The sequence below is a fragment of the Plecotus auritus genome (genome assembly GCF_963455305.1).
Source record: "Plecotus auritus genome assembly, chromosome: 6".
Lineage (NCBI taxonomy): Eukaryota > Metazoa > Chordata > Mammalia > Chiroptera > Vespertilionidae > Plecotus > Plecotus auritus.
Window position 1 is genome coordinate 107488119 of NC_137773.1, and position 17043 is coordinate 107505161.

A 17043-nucleotide genomic window follows, 5' to 3' on the forward strand; every position below is an offset into this window, starting at 1 on the left:
CCACCAACTAGGGAGTCCCCTACCTAGTGAGATCTTAGGTGGTACTGCTGGAATCCAAGGCATCTGGCACATTTTCACACATCATTTTCTGTTAGGACACTTCAACTTAAAAGTTTATTTAAGTACAAAGGATGAGTCAACACAAAGAACAATAGAAGTAGCAGTAACTGGAGCCTAAAGCAGGTGGACCTCTCTCTCCTGGGCAGGTTTGTACTCCCCTGATGGGCCTGGGGTCACCTGGGGGTAAGGCCTCATCTAGATACCTTGCCTGCTTACAGGGTCCTGGTAGGGCCCCCAGAAGCCTGCTCTCCAGCTCCCTGGGCCTGGTGGGGCACATGCTCAAAGGCTTCACTGAGGACAGGGCCTGCCTAGGATGAGAGGGTCCTGATGGGCTAGGCCTTAGCTGCTATCATGCCCTCGCCTTCTCTTACAACAGGGCAAGGAGTCAAGAGTAGTGCCTGTGGTGGCAAGCCCTGGGGTGTATGAGGAACTGCTTACCTTGGTCCTGTGCTGTTTTTCTCCTCTTTCTTGTGCTGCTTTTTCTTTTTCCTGCTCTTGTGATTCTCTGGGCTGTGAGGGGGGCACACAGTGCCAGCAGCAACCACTGTAGTCACTGACCACATATGGCTATTTCAGATTGAAGTTCCAAAGTACAATATGTGGCCAGCGACTGGCATAATGGGCAGCTCCAATAGAGGCCTTCCCATCCAGGCAGAAAATTTGTGGGGCCTTTTCATGGTCCCTTCCAGCACATTTGCCAGATAGTACCTCCTCCTGCACCCCTCAAGTGGCCTCCACAACAGGTGGCCCCATGCACTTGGGGCTACCTGGACTCCAGTGGCAGTCCTGTGATGGCCTAGGCTCACAACTTAAAGAGGCTCCCCAGAAGAAAAAGGGGCCAGAGACAGGAACATCACTTAGCCCAAGAGGAAGTCAGCAGGCCTGTTGAGAGCCCTGAGTCCTATACCCCAGCCCGTGCTTCCACCCCGGTTCCACCTTCTCAGGCCTCTGGTTCTTAGTTGCCTCGTTTTCTCAGGACAATGCCATTCGGACACGGGGGACACGGGTGAGACATTCTCGCCCACCCCTACACACACACCCCTACTCCCCCAGGTCTTCCTTGCCAATACCAACTTCCACCTGGGCTGACAGGGCCGAGCCCCCTGCCCTTCGTTAGGGCCCCCACTCCGCACCTGTAGCTCCCCAGGCCAGAAGCCAGTCCACTCCCTTTCCCCCGCGGTCACTTCTTTTGTGCCTGCAGATCTCCACAGTCATGTGGGAAGGCTGGCAGGAGCTCATGGTACCGTGTAGTTTACCCCATCCCACTCACACCTCTAGGAAGCCGCCCCTCACCTTGCTCAGGCCTGTAGGCTGCTTTTTCACGTTCTTGTAGCCTCAGTGGAGGCATGCGTGCGTGAGTGTCCGGCAATGGGCCTTACTCGGCCTGCCCTCCCGTCCTCCCCAGTGCGCCCCAGGCTCCCTTCCCGGTTCAGCACAGCGCTGTCCGCCAGGCCCTTAGCTTACCAGGTGAGGTCGCGGCCCTTCTGTCAGCAGCCCACCGGCGCCATCAGCGAGTTGCCTGCGGGAACAGGCCAGTCCTCGGCCCACGAGTGGGCACGCACCCCTGGCCTCCGCCCGTCGCCTCTGGGTTTCCTGGCCTTGGCGTCCGCGTCGCGCATCATGGCATCACATGCCTGTGCTGCTGGGCTCTGGCTTCAAACCCATGTGCCTGAACACTGCCCCGCCCTAGCCCGACCCTGGAAAGGGCAGAAGCTGGACCCAAGTGACTGGACAGCTACTATTAGAAGCCCTATTGTGTGGCAACACAAGGACCCAGGGGCGGCGCCCAAAAGTCACTGTAAGCGCTGTGTACCAGGGCCCACAGACAGGTGCCCTGGAGGAAAAGTTGGGGAGATGAGTCTCCAGCTGCACCGAGGTTCCCGCCATCACGTCTGCAGCTGTGGGAACCAGGGAGGGGCCACAGCTGTGACCCAGCTGAGAGAACCTCTGCACCTCCTCCCCCCGCGCCCCCCCCCCCCCCCCCGTGCTGGCGAAGGCTCCACCAGCTGGTCATTGGGCAAATGCGTCCCACCTGTCACCACAGCCTGTCGCAGACCTGACTCGGTGACAGTGGAATAATGAATGCAGGGCCCGTTCAGTAGGGTGGCTTCAGACATGTAATAGGGTGTTTCCTGGGTTGTCATTTTTTGGGTTCTTTTACAGGACACTGCCCTAGTGTGTACCCCGCTTAGGTCCTCAGTGGGTTGGGCAAAGAAGAGGCCTCTACCTGCTCCCCTGGCCCACCTCTGACTCTCTCACTAGCGTTTCGGGACTTCGGGGCTCCCACAGTGTGATTCAACAGGGTTTGAACCCCAGCCTTGTAGTACACTACCACTAAGTCAAGTTTGAGCCTCAGTTCCCCCATGTGGGAGCTCCAGCTTGCCTGCTCAGGGGCCTCCAGTGAGGGACAGCAGCTCTGCCGTGCAGGAAAGCTTGTGGTGGGAGGCATGGGACCTCACGGGGCAGCTGTGGTGGGTCCAGAGGTGGTACTGCCGTGTCTGACAAGGGCTAGATGCCAGTTGAGGGGCATGAACGTGCTGGGAAGCTACAGGGTAGGTGCTACCATCCTTGGATCCCACCCACTCCCCAGCTCTAAGTCTGCTCTCCCAAACCCACATTACCACGTGGGGAAGACCCATCTGTACTCTGGATATTGGGGATAATCAGCATTGATGGCATTTTAGAGTGAGTTGACTGGGGATAAGGAGGGACAGAAGGAGCTGAGGGGCTATAGAGTGCCCCACCACCACAACCCCCCTAATGGAGGGAGTGCAGAGGAGACTCTGCTTAACCCCTCTCAGGCTCCTCAGAGCTCTCCCACCAGGCATTGGACCTCTAGGTCCATCTTTACACCTCCAGTTCTGGCAAGAACCCCCACCTTCCATATCTAGTTGGGTTCCTCATTCCCAATGGAAGTCTGATTGCCTGCTTGCCTTCAATAGCAATCCTGCTAGATGGATTTAACCAGAACCCCCATTGGGTAAGTACTCTTAATAACTTTCCAGCACTGACCCCTACCCTGCTCCTGGCACAAATCCACTTTTTCATGCAATACTTAGCCTCTTCCCCCCACTGCATCCACAGACAGCCCTACCCGAGTCAGTATGCCTTACCATCTCCAATAGTGTCATGAATAATTTGGCCCTGAACAGTGAGTACAGACACTGTTGCTGGGTGTCTCCCTGGAGGTGAGTAGTAAGCAGTAAGCTGGAGCAGCAGCTGAAGGGATGAGGGATCCAGGGAGGCTGCCCAGGCAGGAATGTTCCTGAGCAGGCCAGAGGGTTGGCAGATCATAGAGGGCAGCCACCCCTAGGAGCTACAAATGGCTGGCTGCATGCTCAGTGGACCAGGGGTCAGGATTGCAAGGTATGAATCCATCCAAGGTGGGTGCTCAGCCTAGCATCCTTCTGTGTGAGCAGGGTCACTTCCCACAGGCTTCTGCCTCCCTGGTCATGGCTGGAACGCCCTCCCCATTGTCTAGCTATATATCAGTGTTCTACCATGAGCCCTCAGGTTTATGAAAAAGAGCCTCACAACCAGGGTCCCATGATCAACCTCCAGGACAGGACAAGGTGTAGCCCCATGCCTAGGCCTGGTCAGCTGCCTGTGTAAAAGTTGGTAATTGCTCACTCAGGTCTTGCAGGAAAGGGCAAAAGGTGGCAGCCCACCAAGGCTCTTTGCTAAGACTTAAAAAGTTAGCAATGGGGCTGGCTGCTCTGCTTGTCCCCTCTGTCAGATAGCACTTTCCCACTGTCAGGGGGCGGGGCTAGGGGAGCATTGGAGAGGGGCAGAGTATGCCAGCTGCAGGCTAGGTGCTACCATCCTTGGATCCCACCCACTCCCCATGTTGTGCTGCCTGGGAGAGCCCCTGGTACTGAGGCAAAGGCAGTGCTGGCAGAGGAGGCTCCAGAGCTGAGGAGTGGCTGGACAGTAGCAGGCACTTCCTGCAGTGGGAAGAACACAGTCAACTTCTATCATGTCAATAGCTCATGTGCCCTTTGAACCTCCTCCTAAAACCACAATTTGACCCAACTGATCCCTCCAGTGGTCGGCAAACTGTGGCTCGCGAGCCACATGCGGCTCTTTGGCCCCTTGAGTGTGGCTCTTCCACAAAATACCACGTGCGGGCGCACACGGACAGTGCGATTGAAACTTCGTGGCCCATGCGCAGAAGTCGGTTTTCGGCTCTCAAAAGAAATTTCAATGGTTGTACTGTTGATATTTGGCTCTGTTGACTAACGAGTTTGCCTACCACTGCTCCAGTGGGCTCAGATGCAGAGAGCCCTGTCCAGCAGGTGTATAAGAAAGAAAGACAAGGTGGATTTAAAATCCTGACACTCAATTTAAAGATGAATGCCCTCCCCTTCTACAGCATCCTGAGCCAGGGCAGCTGTGGGCATGATCACTTCTTCGTCCAAAACTGCTTGTACCGCTCCAGGTCAAAGTTGTCAAGGAGCTCTGGCTCCTCCTCCTTCCCTCGGAGCTGGACCTCACGTTTGCGGAACCGTGCCCGCCTCTCCTCTGGGGACAGGGCATCCAGGTCCACAGGCATCTGTAGAGGAAGGGAAGGCATGCACTCATTCGCTGGAAGGGACCAGAAAGTATATGCCACTTCTCTCCCTTCAAAGCTTCTACTCTTTAAAGAAATTTCTGTTTGTCTACCCAGGAAGTGTTTTTTTATTTGTTTTACACATAACCTGTTGCTGCTGTCTGATCTTGGTGTGTGGGGTGAGTTCCATGACTTGCCCTCCCCCCCTTCAATCCAGCCTAGACCTGCACCCCAGGGAGGGAAGCTTACCGCCAGCACTCGCCTGGGCTCCCGGTAGCGGATGTGAATGGTGGAGCCATCCTGCTTGACCAGGAGCATGGGGTAGAAGCGTGCATAGGCCTGTCTGTGCACACGAGTGAGCGAAGCTCTGCTGCTGTCAGCTCGACGGGAAGATATGTGCAGGCAGCGGCCCACACGGGGGGCCCCCATCACCACATGCTGTTGCACCAGGCTGTAGACACATATGTTGGTCAGTGGCAGGTGCTGGGACCAGAGTGCCCCCTAAGCCCCAATCGGCCAGCTCCTGTGGGTGCCCACAGGGATCTCCTAGGTTTGGGATATGGTCAAAGCACCTTCTGCCCCATGTCTGGGAAGAGGCCAAGGGGGGTGAGCACAGAGACTTTCAGACTGCTGAGGACAGGAGACTTAGGATAGCAGTTTCTAGATGTCTGCAGCTCTGGACATGAGCATGGAACAGGAAACTGCCTTTTAGGGGAATACAGACTTCGTGCTGTGAACTGAATGTTTGTATCGCCAAATTCATATGTTGAAGCCCTAATCCCCAATAAGAAGGCATCACAAGCAGGGCCTTTGGGAAGTGATTATGGTTACAAGAGATCATGAGGGTAGGGCCCTTATAGTAGGAATGGTGCCCTTATAAGAAGGGACGGGAACTGGCTTTCTCTTTGCCCTGTGAAGACATGGAGAAGGTGGCCATCTGAACCAAGAAGAAGAACATCTCCAGAATTGTGGGAAATAAACTGCCTGGTCTGTTGCGTTCTGTTGGGGCAGCCTGAGCCCACCAAGACCTGTGGAGCCCACTAGCTTCTGAACATGGCATACACTCAAAACCTCCCACAGGGGGAAAAGCACATATTCTGAGGCAAGGCCCTTCCCTGCCCCATCTCTCACCCACTTGGGGTCTTGCCTTGTGACCCCCCTAAGTCCCCTAAAGCCTGGCTTTCATGCAAATTTGAATTCAGACCCACCTCCTGCACCTCCCAGCTGACACCCAGGGCTGAGGACCCATCTCCTCTGCTAGACTCTGATGGCCTGGAGGCAAGAACCACAACTTATTGACTGTTAAGTCCTTGACCATTAGCTGAGCACTCAGTAAATTTTGGCCAAATGAATCCAGTCCCTGCCTTCAGAAGTGTAAGACAGGAGAAAGGAGATGGTGGGGGAGCACCAGAAGAGCCTGCAGTCAGGCAGGGCCTATGCCTAGCAGTGCCAGGGAGCCCAGGGCACAGCCTCTCCTGAGAACCTGAGATCAGTGAGTTGGGGAGGCTTCTGGAAGGGGATGGAGCCAATCCTTGAGAATGTTGGTGTTCACCCACTGTAGTATTGTTCCCACATGAACCTTTCCCAGGATGAGAGCCCTCCAGGGAATGCTGTAGCCAGAGTTCCTTCCCCATGTTCACACTGACTCAGACTTCAAGTGTCACATCCCTCTCCCCAGATTTCACAGAAACAAGAAACCTGCCCTCATTTTCTCCTCTGGCAACACTAACCATACCATACTTCCCATTTTGGGGAGGCAATGGGGCAAGGGGAACAGGCAGTGCCTGTGGGAACAGCAGGAAAGCCATGGCATTCTCCAGAGACCCAGAGCAGAGATAGGTTGCAGGCTCTGAATAGGAAAGTAACCACCACCACTGTCTAGTGCTAAATAGTCACAAGTGGCTCCTAATCCCCCCTCAACACACTGTTAAAGCATCTATACATGTGTACTTGTGTGTATTCTCCAAGTAACAAACACACTGGCTTGGGAGGTTTCCCTAGGGCAGCATGGCATGAAGCTCCAGAGTTGATATTCCTTTGGATGACCCCATGGCAGCAATCACAAGGGGCCTGGAAGTTTGTGCTTACCCAAGCATGCTGCCCACAACTGCCATTCCTCCTGAGAGCCACTGTGGCATGTGGAGGCCCAAGACCAATCACTGGCCCAGTGTGTGACCTGCTGAGCAAGAAAAGTATTTTTTAAGTATGTTTTTTATTGATTTCAGAGAGGAAGAGAGAGGGAGAAAGAGATAGAAACTTCAATGATGAGAGAGAATAACTGATTGGCTGCCTCCTGCACGCCCCCCACTGGGGATGAGCCCACAACCCAGGCATGTACCCTGACTGGGAATCGAACTGCGACCTCCTGGTTCATAGGTCGACACGCTCAACCACTGAGCCACGCCGACCAGGCAAGAAAATTATTTCCAACAGGCAGGCTTTTCCAACATAATTGATCCTTGCCAAATTCCAGCCAGGAAGAACGCCACAAACCAAATCACATTTATAAACCGATGTGTGATTCCCAGGTCACTGCCAGTCTCTCCCAGTAACCTACCAAGCTCTCGCCCTAACCTGGCATTAGAACCACCTGTGGAAGGTTTGTGACCAGCAGATGCTCAGGTCCTACTTCCAAAGAGCCTGACTCGGTGAGTCTGGGCAGGGCCTGGGCCCATTCCGGTGAGTTAGAGTCAGGAAGCTGCTCTGAGCGTGGAGTGCAACAGAAACTGGTTGGCTCACACCTTGTTTTCCAAGGTCATTTAATTCTCACAATTCAGCAAGGTGAGGACCCCTGTGGCACGTGGCAGGAGCCGAGGCCAAGGGTCACTCTTACTAAGCCCTTACTCTGTGCTGAGGTTTCCGCGGTGACAAACCAGAAGTTTCAAAACCAAATGCCTGAGGTCTCCGCATTCAGACCCCAAGGCCGAGCCGAGAGGTGCAGGTTTGTCTCGCTGTCCCCTATCTGTCAGAGCAGGGCACTGCGGGCCTCTTGCCGTAGGCGGCGACCCGGCGGGAGACGGAAAAGCTGTGAGCTGCCCCAGAGGATACCGGCGGGATCCGAAACCTCCCTTGGGGAAGCCGTCCCGGCCGCACGATGCCGCACCTACCTGCCGCTCTCACGGAACTTGGAACCAACACCAGCCTTCCCGCAGCGCAGCCGCAGCGCAGTCACCCGCGAGCACTCCGTCGCGCAGCGCTTACGTACAGCCCTCAGGGCGCTGCGCTGACGTAGCCTCACAAGCGGAAGTGGACCGGCGCGGCGCTGCGACGCACGTCTCCGAGGGTGGCGCCGTGGCCCCTTATGCTGAGGCGCCCGCTGGCGGGGCTGGCGGTGGCCGCCCTGGGCCGCGCCCCCGCAGACGGTGAGTGGCGTCTGAGTGCACGCAGGTTGCGGAGGTCCTTCCTGCGCGCCGCCGCGACCCGCATAGTTGGAGCCGTTCCCGTTCCTCTCTCTCCCTGCACCCAGGACGTGGCTTCCCGCGTGCTTCAGGGTGCGTCAGGGGACCTGGGCGGGGGGGTAGCCACCGGAACTCACCCCCCACCCCCACCCCGGTCCTCAGTAGTTTCCAGGACTGGCTTGTCGCAGAGCCCTAGCGAGCGAAGAGGGGACACGAGGACTGGGTAATGCGGTTTTTCATGGCGGTGAATTGACTTCATTTAAGATCGTTTTGAAGTTGTGTCCTGTGTGTCTGGGTGTTAAAGTTGGCTTTTGGTGGCCGCATTTCTTAGACACATTAAAAGCTGGTTCCTCTGTGCCAGTTCTCAAAACGTAGAAGGAAATTCTTGAACGGAAAGCTCCAGACAGCTTGTAAAACCCCTGCAGCCCGAGGACTTCATGCGGATGACATTTGTGGACCCTGAAGGACGCGGAGGGGCAGAGAGGGGAAGCAGTCTGACACTCCTCCCCAAGGTGGGCACACAACAGAGCCGGAAACCCTGGGAGATCAAAGGCCATTACGTGGCCGCCTGGGGAATCTGGTATGCCATAATCCCCACAGTCCCTACCAGCTTGTGGGGCCCCCAGGACTTCAGGGTCCTGGCCTGCCCCAAGGCCCAAGACCGCTGGGCAGTGCAGATACAGGTACACCACCAAGAGCAGGTTCTTGGGGGCAGGCATGCCTGATTTGTGGATGTGGTAATTTGATGTTCAGCTTCTCTCAGTCCCAGAGACCTAGATTGCTGGAGCTGCCCATCTGCTGTTCTTAGACATTCTTTTGGGAACAGAGAGGAAATGAATCTAGTTCATCCAGGTGCTGGTTTGGAGAGGAGCAATGAGGGAGGTCACCTCACCTGTTATTACTGTTGTCTTTCACTTGGGAAAAGGAAAGCAGTGAGCTGAGATGACAGCTGGCCAGTAGAGGTGGGGCCCACAGGGACAGGAAGAGGGGAACCAGGACTTGGCCTCTTGTGAGTCCCCTAGGCAGCATGCCTTCTGGCTTTTCTGGACTTTCTGTCACTCTTAGATCTTCCCGACCATGACTTGCTGTGAAGAATGCAGGAAAGCCTCTCTCTTCACTCCTAGGAGGGGTGGGGTTTCCTGTCTTACCACTAACAAGCTTAATTTCCTGCTATGTGAGTTTCCACTCTATCCCTGCTCATAGAATGCCACACAACTGCTTGCAACACCAAACTCGATTATGCGCAGGTCAGGGCCACACCTGTGACAGGTGTAGTGTGCTTGGACTTTGTTTAGATTCTGGGTTCACATAGACCTGGCCCTTGATCTTTGACTGGGATGGGTGATATCAGTTATTTTCTATTCTTTTTTTTTTTCTTTAAGTAGGTTTACAATTTTTAAAAAATATATTTTTATTGCTTTCAGAGAAGGAGAGAGAGATAGAAATGTTAAGGATGAGAGAGAATCTTTGATTGGTTGCCTCCTACACGCCCCCTACTGGGGATCTAGCCTGCAACCTGGGCATGTGCCCTTGATCAGAATCGAACCCGGGACCCTTCAGTCTGCAGACTGATGCTCTGTTCACCGAGCCAAACTGGCCAGGGCTCAGTTATTTTCTTGAGTAGCAGATTCCGGGAGTTATAGCAGTACAGTCACTACTTTTCTATTCAGCCACACCAAAAAAAAATTATTTTACACTTAGACTGTAAATTTCAGTTTTTTGTAGCATGTTCACCATAGCCTGAAAAACATGTTCAGTTGATCTGAGGAAGAGCAGAAATGAAGAGGGTGTTGTGATGTGTGTGGGTGGAAAGAGGTGACTCCAGCCCACCAGCAGTGAAAGTCAGTAATGAGGGTGAGCCCCTGGGAGCACTGGAAGGGGGTCAGGTACTTTTGTAGTCAGCTCCAAGTCCTTGCTACCTCCATGTGCCAGGCCTCTGCCTCCCCCAGTCCCTGCTGACTCTGCACTTGAGGGTCTCAGTTTCTTCTCTCAGAGCAAGGCTGATTCTTTAGTGCCTCTGCCCTTCCTGCTTTGTGGCTTGCTTGCCTGGGACCCTTCCCCTCTTGTGCCTCCTCTGCCCTCTGTCTGTGATGCAGAATTGGGATTTGATACAAGACTGAATCCTGGTTCTTCTCCTTTATGGAAAGAGACCCAGACATGCCATGCAGCGCTGATACAGGCCCAAGTCCTGCACGGATAGTGTGGCTCTTGCTCGTGCTTTTGAGGGGCCAGCTTTCTTTTATGAGAGGAATAGTTCCCGCCCCACTGTGGGGAGAAGTGAGAAGTAATGGCTGGCGCTTTGTGGCTGCCCCATTGCAAGCCAAGTTCCCAACGGCTGAGTGGTTTGTCAAGGCTACTTGGCCAGGATGTGTCTCTCTGGGGGGTGGGACATGACCTGCTGTCCTGAGCCAGATTCTGTCCCATCTTGTGGCTTGTTGCTTACATGAAGGCTGGCAGGGCTTGACTTTCTTCTCCATGTTCTCAGAGGCCATGCCTTACCTTGGGTGTCTTGTGGAGGAGTGGGAGGAAAGTGGGGTGGTGACAGTATCCTGCTCTTGGGACAGAGCGGGATGAAAGTGGAAGCTGGAAAGAGGAGGTTCCACCTTGTGCTTCTGGAACAAGGCTGCCTGGCTGCATTGGGTGCTTCTTGGGCAGGGTTCTGCCAGAGAGCATTCCGGAATGCACATGCTTGCATCTTGGTTTTTAGTGCAGTCCTGTGAGCTTTGCCATTTCTTGCCAGGCCACTAGGGTTTGGGATTGTGGGATAGTCGAGAAATGAAGAACACAGAATACACCAGCTAGAGGGCTCTGCCCAAGAAATGATTCCTCTGGCGTACACGTTTCAGTTGGTTGGTTCTGCAAGCACTGGGGCTAAAGTCAATTTCTGTGTACCCAAGGCCAAAGCACTGTCCCATGCTGGGTGTTCTGTGGAAGGTGGCTTTACTGAGTGTTCTGTTGCGTGCTTACTGGACAGAGCCCTGTCCCCCACGGCTCTCTAGGCACTTATGCAGGGCCAGGCCATCCCATTGTGGTTTGTGTAGGCCCCTCGGGGTAAGACTCAGCACACATGCCCTTAGCCAGGCTGAGCAGGCTGGACTCCACCACCATGAGACTACAGAGTGGGGCAGGTAACGGCTGCACTAGGGCACATGGAGCTTGGGCTTGATGTCGGGGGTTGGGGGGCTCAGGAGAGGCTGAGGGTTGCAGTGATTCAGAGTCACGCAGGGAGTGAGCTTTGCAGCTGCCAGCCAGTCCTGTGCGGATGCACCTCCTACTCACTGCTGGCCCAGTGCAGGTAGGTAGTGAGCCTGGGAGTGCTGCTCAGTGGGACAGGCTCCCCTACCCAATGTCCCACCACAGGTGGAGGGCGCAGGATAGAAACCAGCGTTTGCATGTGAGGTGATAAGCTGGACTTGTGCCACATGCCCTGTGGGGGTGTCAGCACTGGGACTTGGTGTGTGATATTTGGTCCTAACTGAAGGCTAGTCCTGTGCAGGTTTGCAGTCTCCAGGTGTCAGAACTCAGTCAGGAGGTGTGGCCTTACTGTAGGCGTGGGGAATGCAGCAACTGCTGGGGAAGCATGTTGGAGAAAGCCCTGGGTCTTGCTGACCAGGTTACAGTTGGAGGCTGGAGGGTGCCCCTTGGGGTTGTGGGGGTATGAGGTAGGGCACTCCCCCATGGCAGACACATGACAGAAAACAGAACGTCCCTGAGGGGCTTCTGTGCAAACAGGAAGATGGGCCTCCCTCCCTTCTCTGTGCTCCCGACCCCCCTGAGGGGCACCTCCCAAGTCCCTAACAGGAGGGTAGGGGTGCCTCTGGGTCCTCCTCTCCCTAGAGGTAGACTCCCCAAATTGGGTGCTGGGGATGAGTGCCCACTGGGTTGAGGGCTTGCCACTATGATCAAGGCTCCGGCAGGCCTCCTGGTCCATCGCTGTGGCCATCACCATATGTACACTTGGGGCTGCTCCTGCCCTGGAAGAACTAATGTTCCTGTAGCACCAAACACAGCCGCAGGTCCAAGAGTTCTAGGCCACTGGACAATGGCAGCTGCCCGGCCTGAGAGGCAAAGACCCAGCACTGCCCAGAGGCTGGCAGTGTGGGGGTCAGACCCCAGCCCTCAGTCCCTCACGGGACCCAGCCTCTCCACTGCCTTGCTGGGTCTCTTCCTCCATTCCCCTCCCCAGTCACCCAGTGCCTAGAAAGTCAGGACAGATCCAGGGGAGTAGGCTGGGCTGCCACTGGGACATCCTTCCTGCAAAGGACGGGGCTTTGTGAAGGTTGCCAGTGAGGGAGAGACCTTTTGTGCACTAGGCCTCAAGGGAGAGACAGGGCTGCACTTTGCTAATCGCCACGAGCTTAGAGCCAGCACACGTGTGTGCAGCTGTGTAGGTGGCATGTATTTGGGTGGGAAAACTGGGATGCCAGTGAGAAGCTAGGAGTCCGCTGGGATTATCTCTAGATAGAAACAGGGTACTTTTTGTAATGGTGTTTGTAGGGTGTTTGTACCTTCCTGAAGCAGAGCGTTGAAGTCCCCCCAACCTCCCCTTCTCCCAAGAGGCCAAAGAGATAAGAGTCAGTCACTTGGAGATGACAGAGTGTTGATGGGCTTCTCTGGGTCACTTCCTCCTGTCTGTTTGCCACCTTCTTCAGGAAACGTATGTGGTGTGATAACCCCAGAATAGCAGTGCTTAAGCCAGATTACCCAGTTGGCCTACATTGTGGATTAGGAAAGCAGTGCCCGAAGGGGGCCCTGCTGGAGATGGGCAACAGGGCATCCCTGAGCCAAGTGGCCTTCCCTCCTGGGCCTGATTGCCGGTCTGCTGGCCACTGATTGCACCTTAAAGGCTTCCACACGTAATCAGAGGGCCCCAGATAGCCTGCAGGGCCAGGTCTGCATAGGGAGCCATTCCAGTTCCCACATGCCCGTCAGGGTTTCCCTCTAAGCAGGGCACACTTGCACCTGGCATTCTGCCATCAGGCTCATGTGGCTGGGTGGGTAGGCCACTACTGAAGGGCTAGGAGCAGCCTCCTCTTCCCAAAGGCACCGAGTGGGCGGGGCTGATTGCCCTGGGAGGAGTTTAGTGCTAAGAGGTCAGAGCAGGCTGGGATTACCCACTCCTCCTAGCTTAATCGGAGCAGCCCAGGCTGACAGAGAGGGCCTAGCCCACCCAGGAAGTAGGTCCTGTTCTGGGGAGGGGCTTAAGGTGTCAGGCGGGCACAGAACTGTCAGGGTTGATGCCTTCCTAAACCCCTGCTTTACCCACTCTCATCTGTAGCAGATGTCTGAGCCCTGTGCTGTTAGCTGGGAGGGTCGAGTATCGGAGAGGAGGGGAGGTCAGGAAGCTGTGGTCCCTCTGGATCGGCCCCTCACTTCCGGATGGAAGTTCCCAGAACAGGGTTTGGATTCTGCTGTTGTTAACCTTGGCCACCTCTAGGGCATGGTGCCTAGGAAATGCAGAGGTGGGGACCCAGATGTGCCTCTCCCTGGAGCAGAAGTCCAGGCTCCACAGGTGGGGTAGGAGGGCACAGCTGGGGAGGTCATGTGTTTGTGGTACCAGGTAGCCCACCCATCGAGGAGGTGCAGCCAAGGTTTGAGTATGGCCCTCAGCTCTGATTCCTGGGGAGAGTTGGTGAGGGTGGGGGCGAGTTGTGACTGCAGCCATCCCACTCACTGGGGTCCCTCAGGCCTGCTGATATCTGCTCCCTCACCCACAGGGATGTCAGGACCAAGGCCTGTTGTCCTTAGTGGACCTTCTGGGGCCGGAAAGAGCACCCTGCTCAAGAGACTTATGCAGGAGCACGGCAGCATCTTCGGATTCAGCGTGTCCCGTGAGGTCCTAGGGGTTTGGGGGGCCCTGCTGATCCACATATATAGGGACTTGCCCACACTGCTAACACCCCCAAGAACCCTCTCTCACACGGGATATACTCATACTGCTGACCCCCCCTGAAGTCCCACACACAGGCTGAACTGGGCTCTTCGGGAAGGCCCCAGGATGGGATGTGTGGGCTCTGGATGTTCCAGATGGGTCACAGATGCTTGTTTCTAGACACCACAAGGGACCCGAGGCCTGGAGAGGAGAATGGCAAAGGTAAGCTGGCCCTGCTACTCAATGCCCCAGTGCAGGTATGGAGCCCCCCCCACACACACACACTTGTCAGGGTGATGCATCAGGCCTTTCTCCCCATCTGATGGGGGCCCTTCAGGGTGAGTGGGTGGGCAGGCCTAGTTGGATAATAGGCATCAAATCTCATGCTGACACCAGGAGGGCTCTGATCCCAACACCAGGCAGTTGTGGGGCACTGATCCTTGCTTGTGCACTGCATTGCACATGGCAGTATAGCTGGGGTCAGCCTGCACACCCTTTAGGGCTCTCTGACATCACAGCCTTAGTAGGGTGTTTGTATCTTCCTGAGGCAGAGCACTGAAGTTCCCCCAACCTCCCCCACTGAAGTTGGTAGTCACCAGGACCCCCCAACACTCCCCACAAAAGCCAGCAGTCTCCAGGTCCCCAGCCTCTCCTGTGGAAGCTGTCATTCTCCAGGCCCCTTCAGTGAGGATGTTGTGAGAGGTGGTATCTGTCCCTTCCTCAGATATCTCCCTGCCCAGTGACTGGAGCACTCTAGGTGTGGATGGACAGATGGGCAGACAGGCCCAGAACAAGCTGGTTCTGCTCATGTGGTTGCATGGGCAGTTGTGGCCTGGCTGCAGACAGCTTCACCAGCTCCTGCTCTTTGTAGATTACTACTTTGTGACCAGGGAGGTGATGCAGCGGGACATTGCTGCCGGGGACTTCATCGAGCACGCTGAGTTCTCGGGGAACCTGTATGGGACTAGGTGAGTCACATTCAGCAACCTCTAAACCTGCTGGGGACCTAGAGTGGGCAGCCCCGGCAAGGGCTTGATCCAGGGATCAAGATCAAAGAGAAGCCTGGGCTGTCCAGGCCTCCCCCTTCTGTCCCTCCCCCCCCCCCCCCCCCACCTGGCCAGGCCCCTGTGGGATCAGGGAGCCAAGTGATGGGCTGGTGTGCAATGAAGACTCAGAGGACCTGGGTCTCAGAGGTCTGTGGGCTGCACTTCAGCCCTCCTCCTCTTTCCTCCAACAATTAAGGTAGCCTGGGAGAGTCCCCAGCCCAGCAACAGCTGCCTACCGCCCATACATCCAGAGCAGTATCATTGCACAGGCGGGTCCAGGCTTGCTATGCGCAGCCTGTACCTGAGCCCCCCTATGGCGGTCATGCTCCACCCCAGGTGCAGCTGGCAGGGTCACTGGGGCTGCTATTACCCTTAGATGGTGGGCACCCAGGAGCCCTGAGCCCAGTGATGACAGCCAGGGCCTTCCTGTCCCTCCCCACTGCTGCCCCCAGCCTAGCAGATGGCCCAGTGTGAAAGGGTTACTGAGGGAGTGAGTGATTCCGGAAAGGGGAGCAGATGCTGGAGTCAAGGTGGCCCCTGCAGGCTCCCAGAGCAGGAAATTGGGGAGGCAGAACCCCAGGGGATGGCAGTGGAGATGGTCTGGGTCAGTGGTCGGCAAACTCATTAGTCAACAGAGCCAAATATCAACAGTACAACGATTGAAATTTCTTTTGAGAGCCAAATTTTTTAAACTTCTTCTAATGCCACTTCTTCAAAATAGACTCGCCCAGGCCTTGGTATTTTGTGGAAGAGCCACACTCAAGGGGCCAAAGAGCCACATGTGGCTCGTGAGCCTCAGTTTGCCGACCACTGTTCTAGGTGCTAGGACCCAAGGAGCCCTGCTGAATGCCCCCCCCTCCCCCCGCCTGCCTCCCTAGCAAAGCGGCTGTGCAAGTGGTGCAGGCCATGAACCGGATCTGCGTACTGGATGTGGACCTCCAGGGTGTGCGAAACTTAAAGAAGACCGACCTGAGGCCCATCTACATCTTTGTGCAGCCACCCTCGCTGGAAGTCCTGGTGGGGGTGGGGAGCCAGGCACGGGAGGGGTGGAGGAGGGGCTAAGGCGGCCCTGCAGGCTCTGACCCTCCTTAGGCACCTCAGGAACAGAGGTTGCGGCAGCGGAACACGGAGACAGAGGAGAGCCTGGCCAAGCGGTTAGTCGCTGCCCAGGCCGACATGGAAAGCAGTGAGTGTGGGTGCAGCCAGTGTCCCCCACCCTCCCCAATAGAGACAACTCATCTGCTGGAGGTGGGAGGCAGGTTCACAGCCCCCTCCCCTCAGTGACCTTCCACGGGCCCTGTACCCTCCCTCCCCCCCATCTCAGGCAAGGAGCCTGGTCTGTTTGACCTGATCATTGTCAACGACAACCTGGACAAGGCCTACTGGAGCCTGAAGGAGGCACTCTCAGAGGTGGGCTCTGCCAGGGGCCAGGGATAGATCTCTGTCGCTGCAGTAAAGGGCTTGGGACAGCGGTCTTGGGATCCAAGGCAAACCCCTCTTTCTCTCTCCTGCAGGAAATCAAGAAGGCCCAAGGGACTGGCTGCTCCTGAGGATACCCACGGCTGTGTCTCCTTGGACAGGACCCTGCACCCACCCTGGTGGCCAGGGTGCCCCTGACAAGGTTGGCTCTGCCAGCCTCCTTCTGGGTGCCCCTGATCAGTCCCACTCTAGTGGGACCAGGGCCCGCATCCTAATAAAGAGCTGCTAGTTAGAGTGTCCTTGAGTCCATGGATTGCCGCCCTGGCCCTGCATCCTTCATGCTGGACCCCCACTCCGGCAGCCCCGCTCCTAAACAGCCAGCCCTAAAAGGGCTGCTGGCAGTAGGTTCTACCCCATATCGTCTACTCTGGGCTCTTGGCCAGTGTGGTTGCTCCCCGATTGCACACTACTTCCCCAGGCTCTCCACATGCCCCAGCTCCATTCCTCAGAGACCAACAGGGGTGCCCTGCACAGGGGCACTAGGGGGTCCCCCAAGGCTGGGCTGCTTTCTGCCCCGAGGCAGGAAGGGTGATGCTGACGGAGCACACACCTCTCCCACTGTCTCCCCAAGGCAATGAGGCTGGGAGGAGAAGGCCCTGGGGGCTCATCCTGCCCCAGCTGCCCCACTTGGTCCCTGAA

General features: G+C 56.0%; 2 protein-coding genes across 14 annotated transcripts; one reads left to right on the forward strand and one right to left on the reverse strand.

Annotated features, from left to right (window-relative positions):
- Positions 1 to 93: 93 nt before the first annotated feature.
- MRPL55 (mitochondrial ribosomal protein L55) lies at positions 94 to 7834 on the reverse strand. Of its 2 annotated transcripts, none has more exons than XM_080676176.1 (4): positions 7717 to 7834; positions 6698 to 6785; positions 4859 to 5060; positions 94 to 4612 (listed from the first exon to the last, which is right to left on the reverse strand). In XM_080676176.1, the coding sequence occupies exons 2-4, from the start codon at positions 6745 to 6747 to the stop codon at positions 4463 to 4465; spliced, it is 402 nt and encodes a 133-aa protein (XP_080532302.1). In that variant the 5' UTR covers positions 6748 to 6785; positions 7717 to 7834; the 3' UTR covers positions 94 to 4462. The 2 variants fall into 2 exon arrangements, with proteins under 2 accessions (XP_080532302.1, XP_080532303.1); XM_080676177.1 differs by having other exon boundaries at positions 4037 to 4612; positions 6698 to 6788; positions 7717 to 7805.
- A 19-nt stretch (positions 7835 to 7853) lies between these two features.
- Positions 7854 to 16636, forward strand: GUK1 (guanylate kinase 1; the record flags this gene model as incomplete). Of its 12 annotated transcripts, none has more annotated exons than XM_080676165.1 (9): positions 8156 to 8230; positions 8369 to 8519; positions 13725 to 13838; positions 14060 to 14101; positions 14751 to 14847; positions 15804 to 15942; positions 16027 to 16111; positions 16250 to 16335; positions 16440 to 16636. In XM_080676165.1, 7 exons carry the CDS (start codon positions 13727 to 13729, stop codon positions 16473 to 16475), a joined length of 597 nt encoding a protein of 198 aa, XP_080532291.1. In that variant the 3' UTR covers positions 16476 to 16636. The 12 variants fall into 12 exon arrangements, with proteins under 12 accessions (XP_080532292.1, XP_080532296.1, XP_080532297.1 ...); XM_080676172.1 differs by having other exon boundaries at positions 8194 to 8230; positions 13725 to 13843; positions 13963 to 14101; XM_080676170.1 differs by lacking the exons at positions 8156 to 8230; positions 8369 to 8519 and adding an exon at positions 7856 to 7971 and having other exon boundaries at positions 13725 to 13843; positions 13963 to 14101; positions 16018 to 16111.
- Positions 16637 to 17043: the final 407 nt, after the last annotated feature.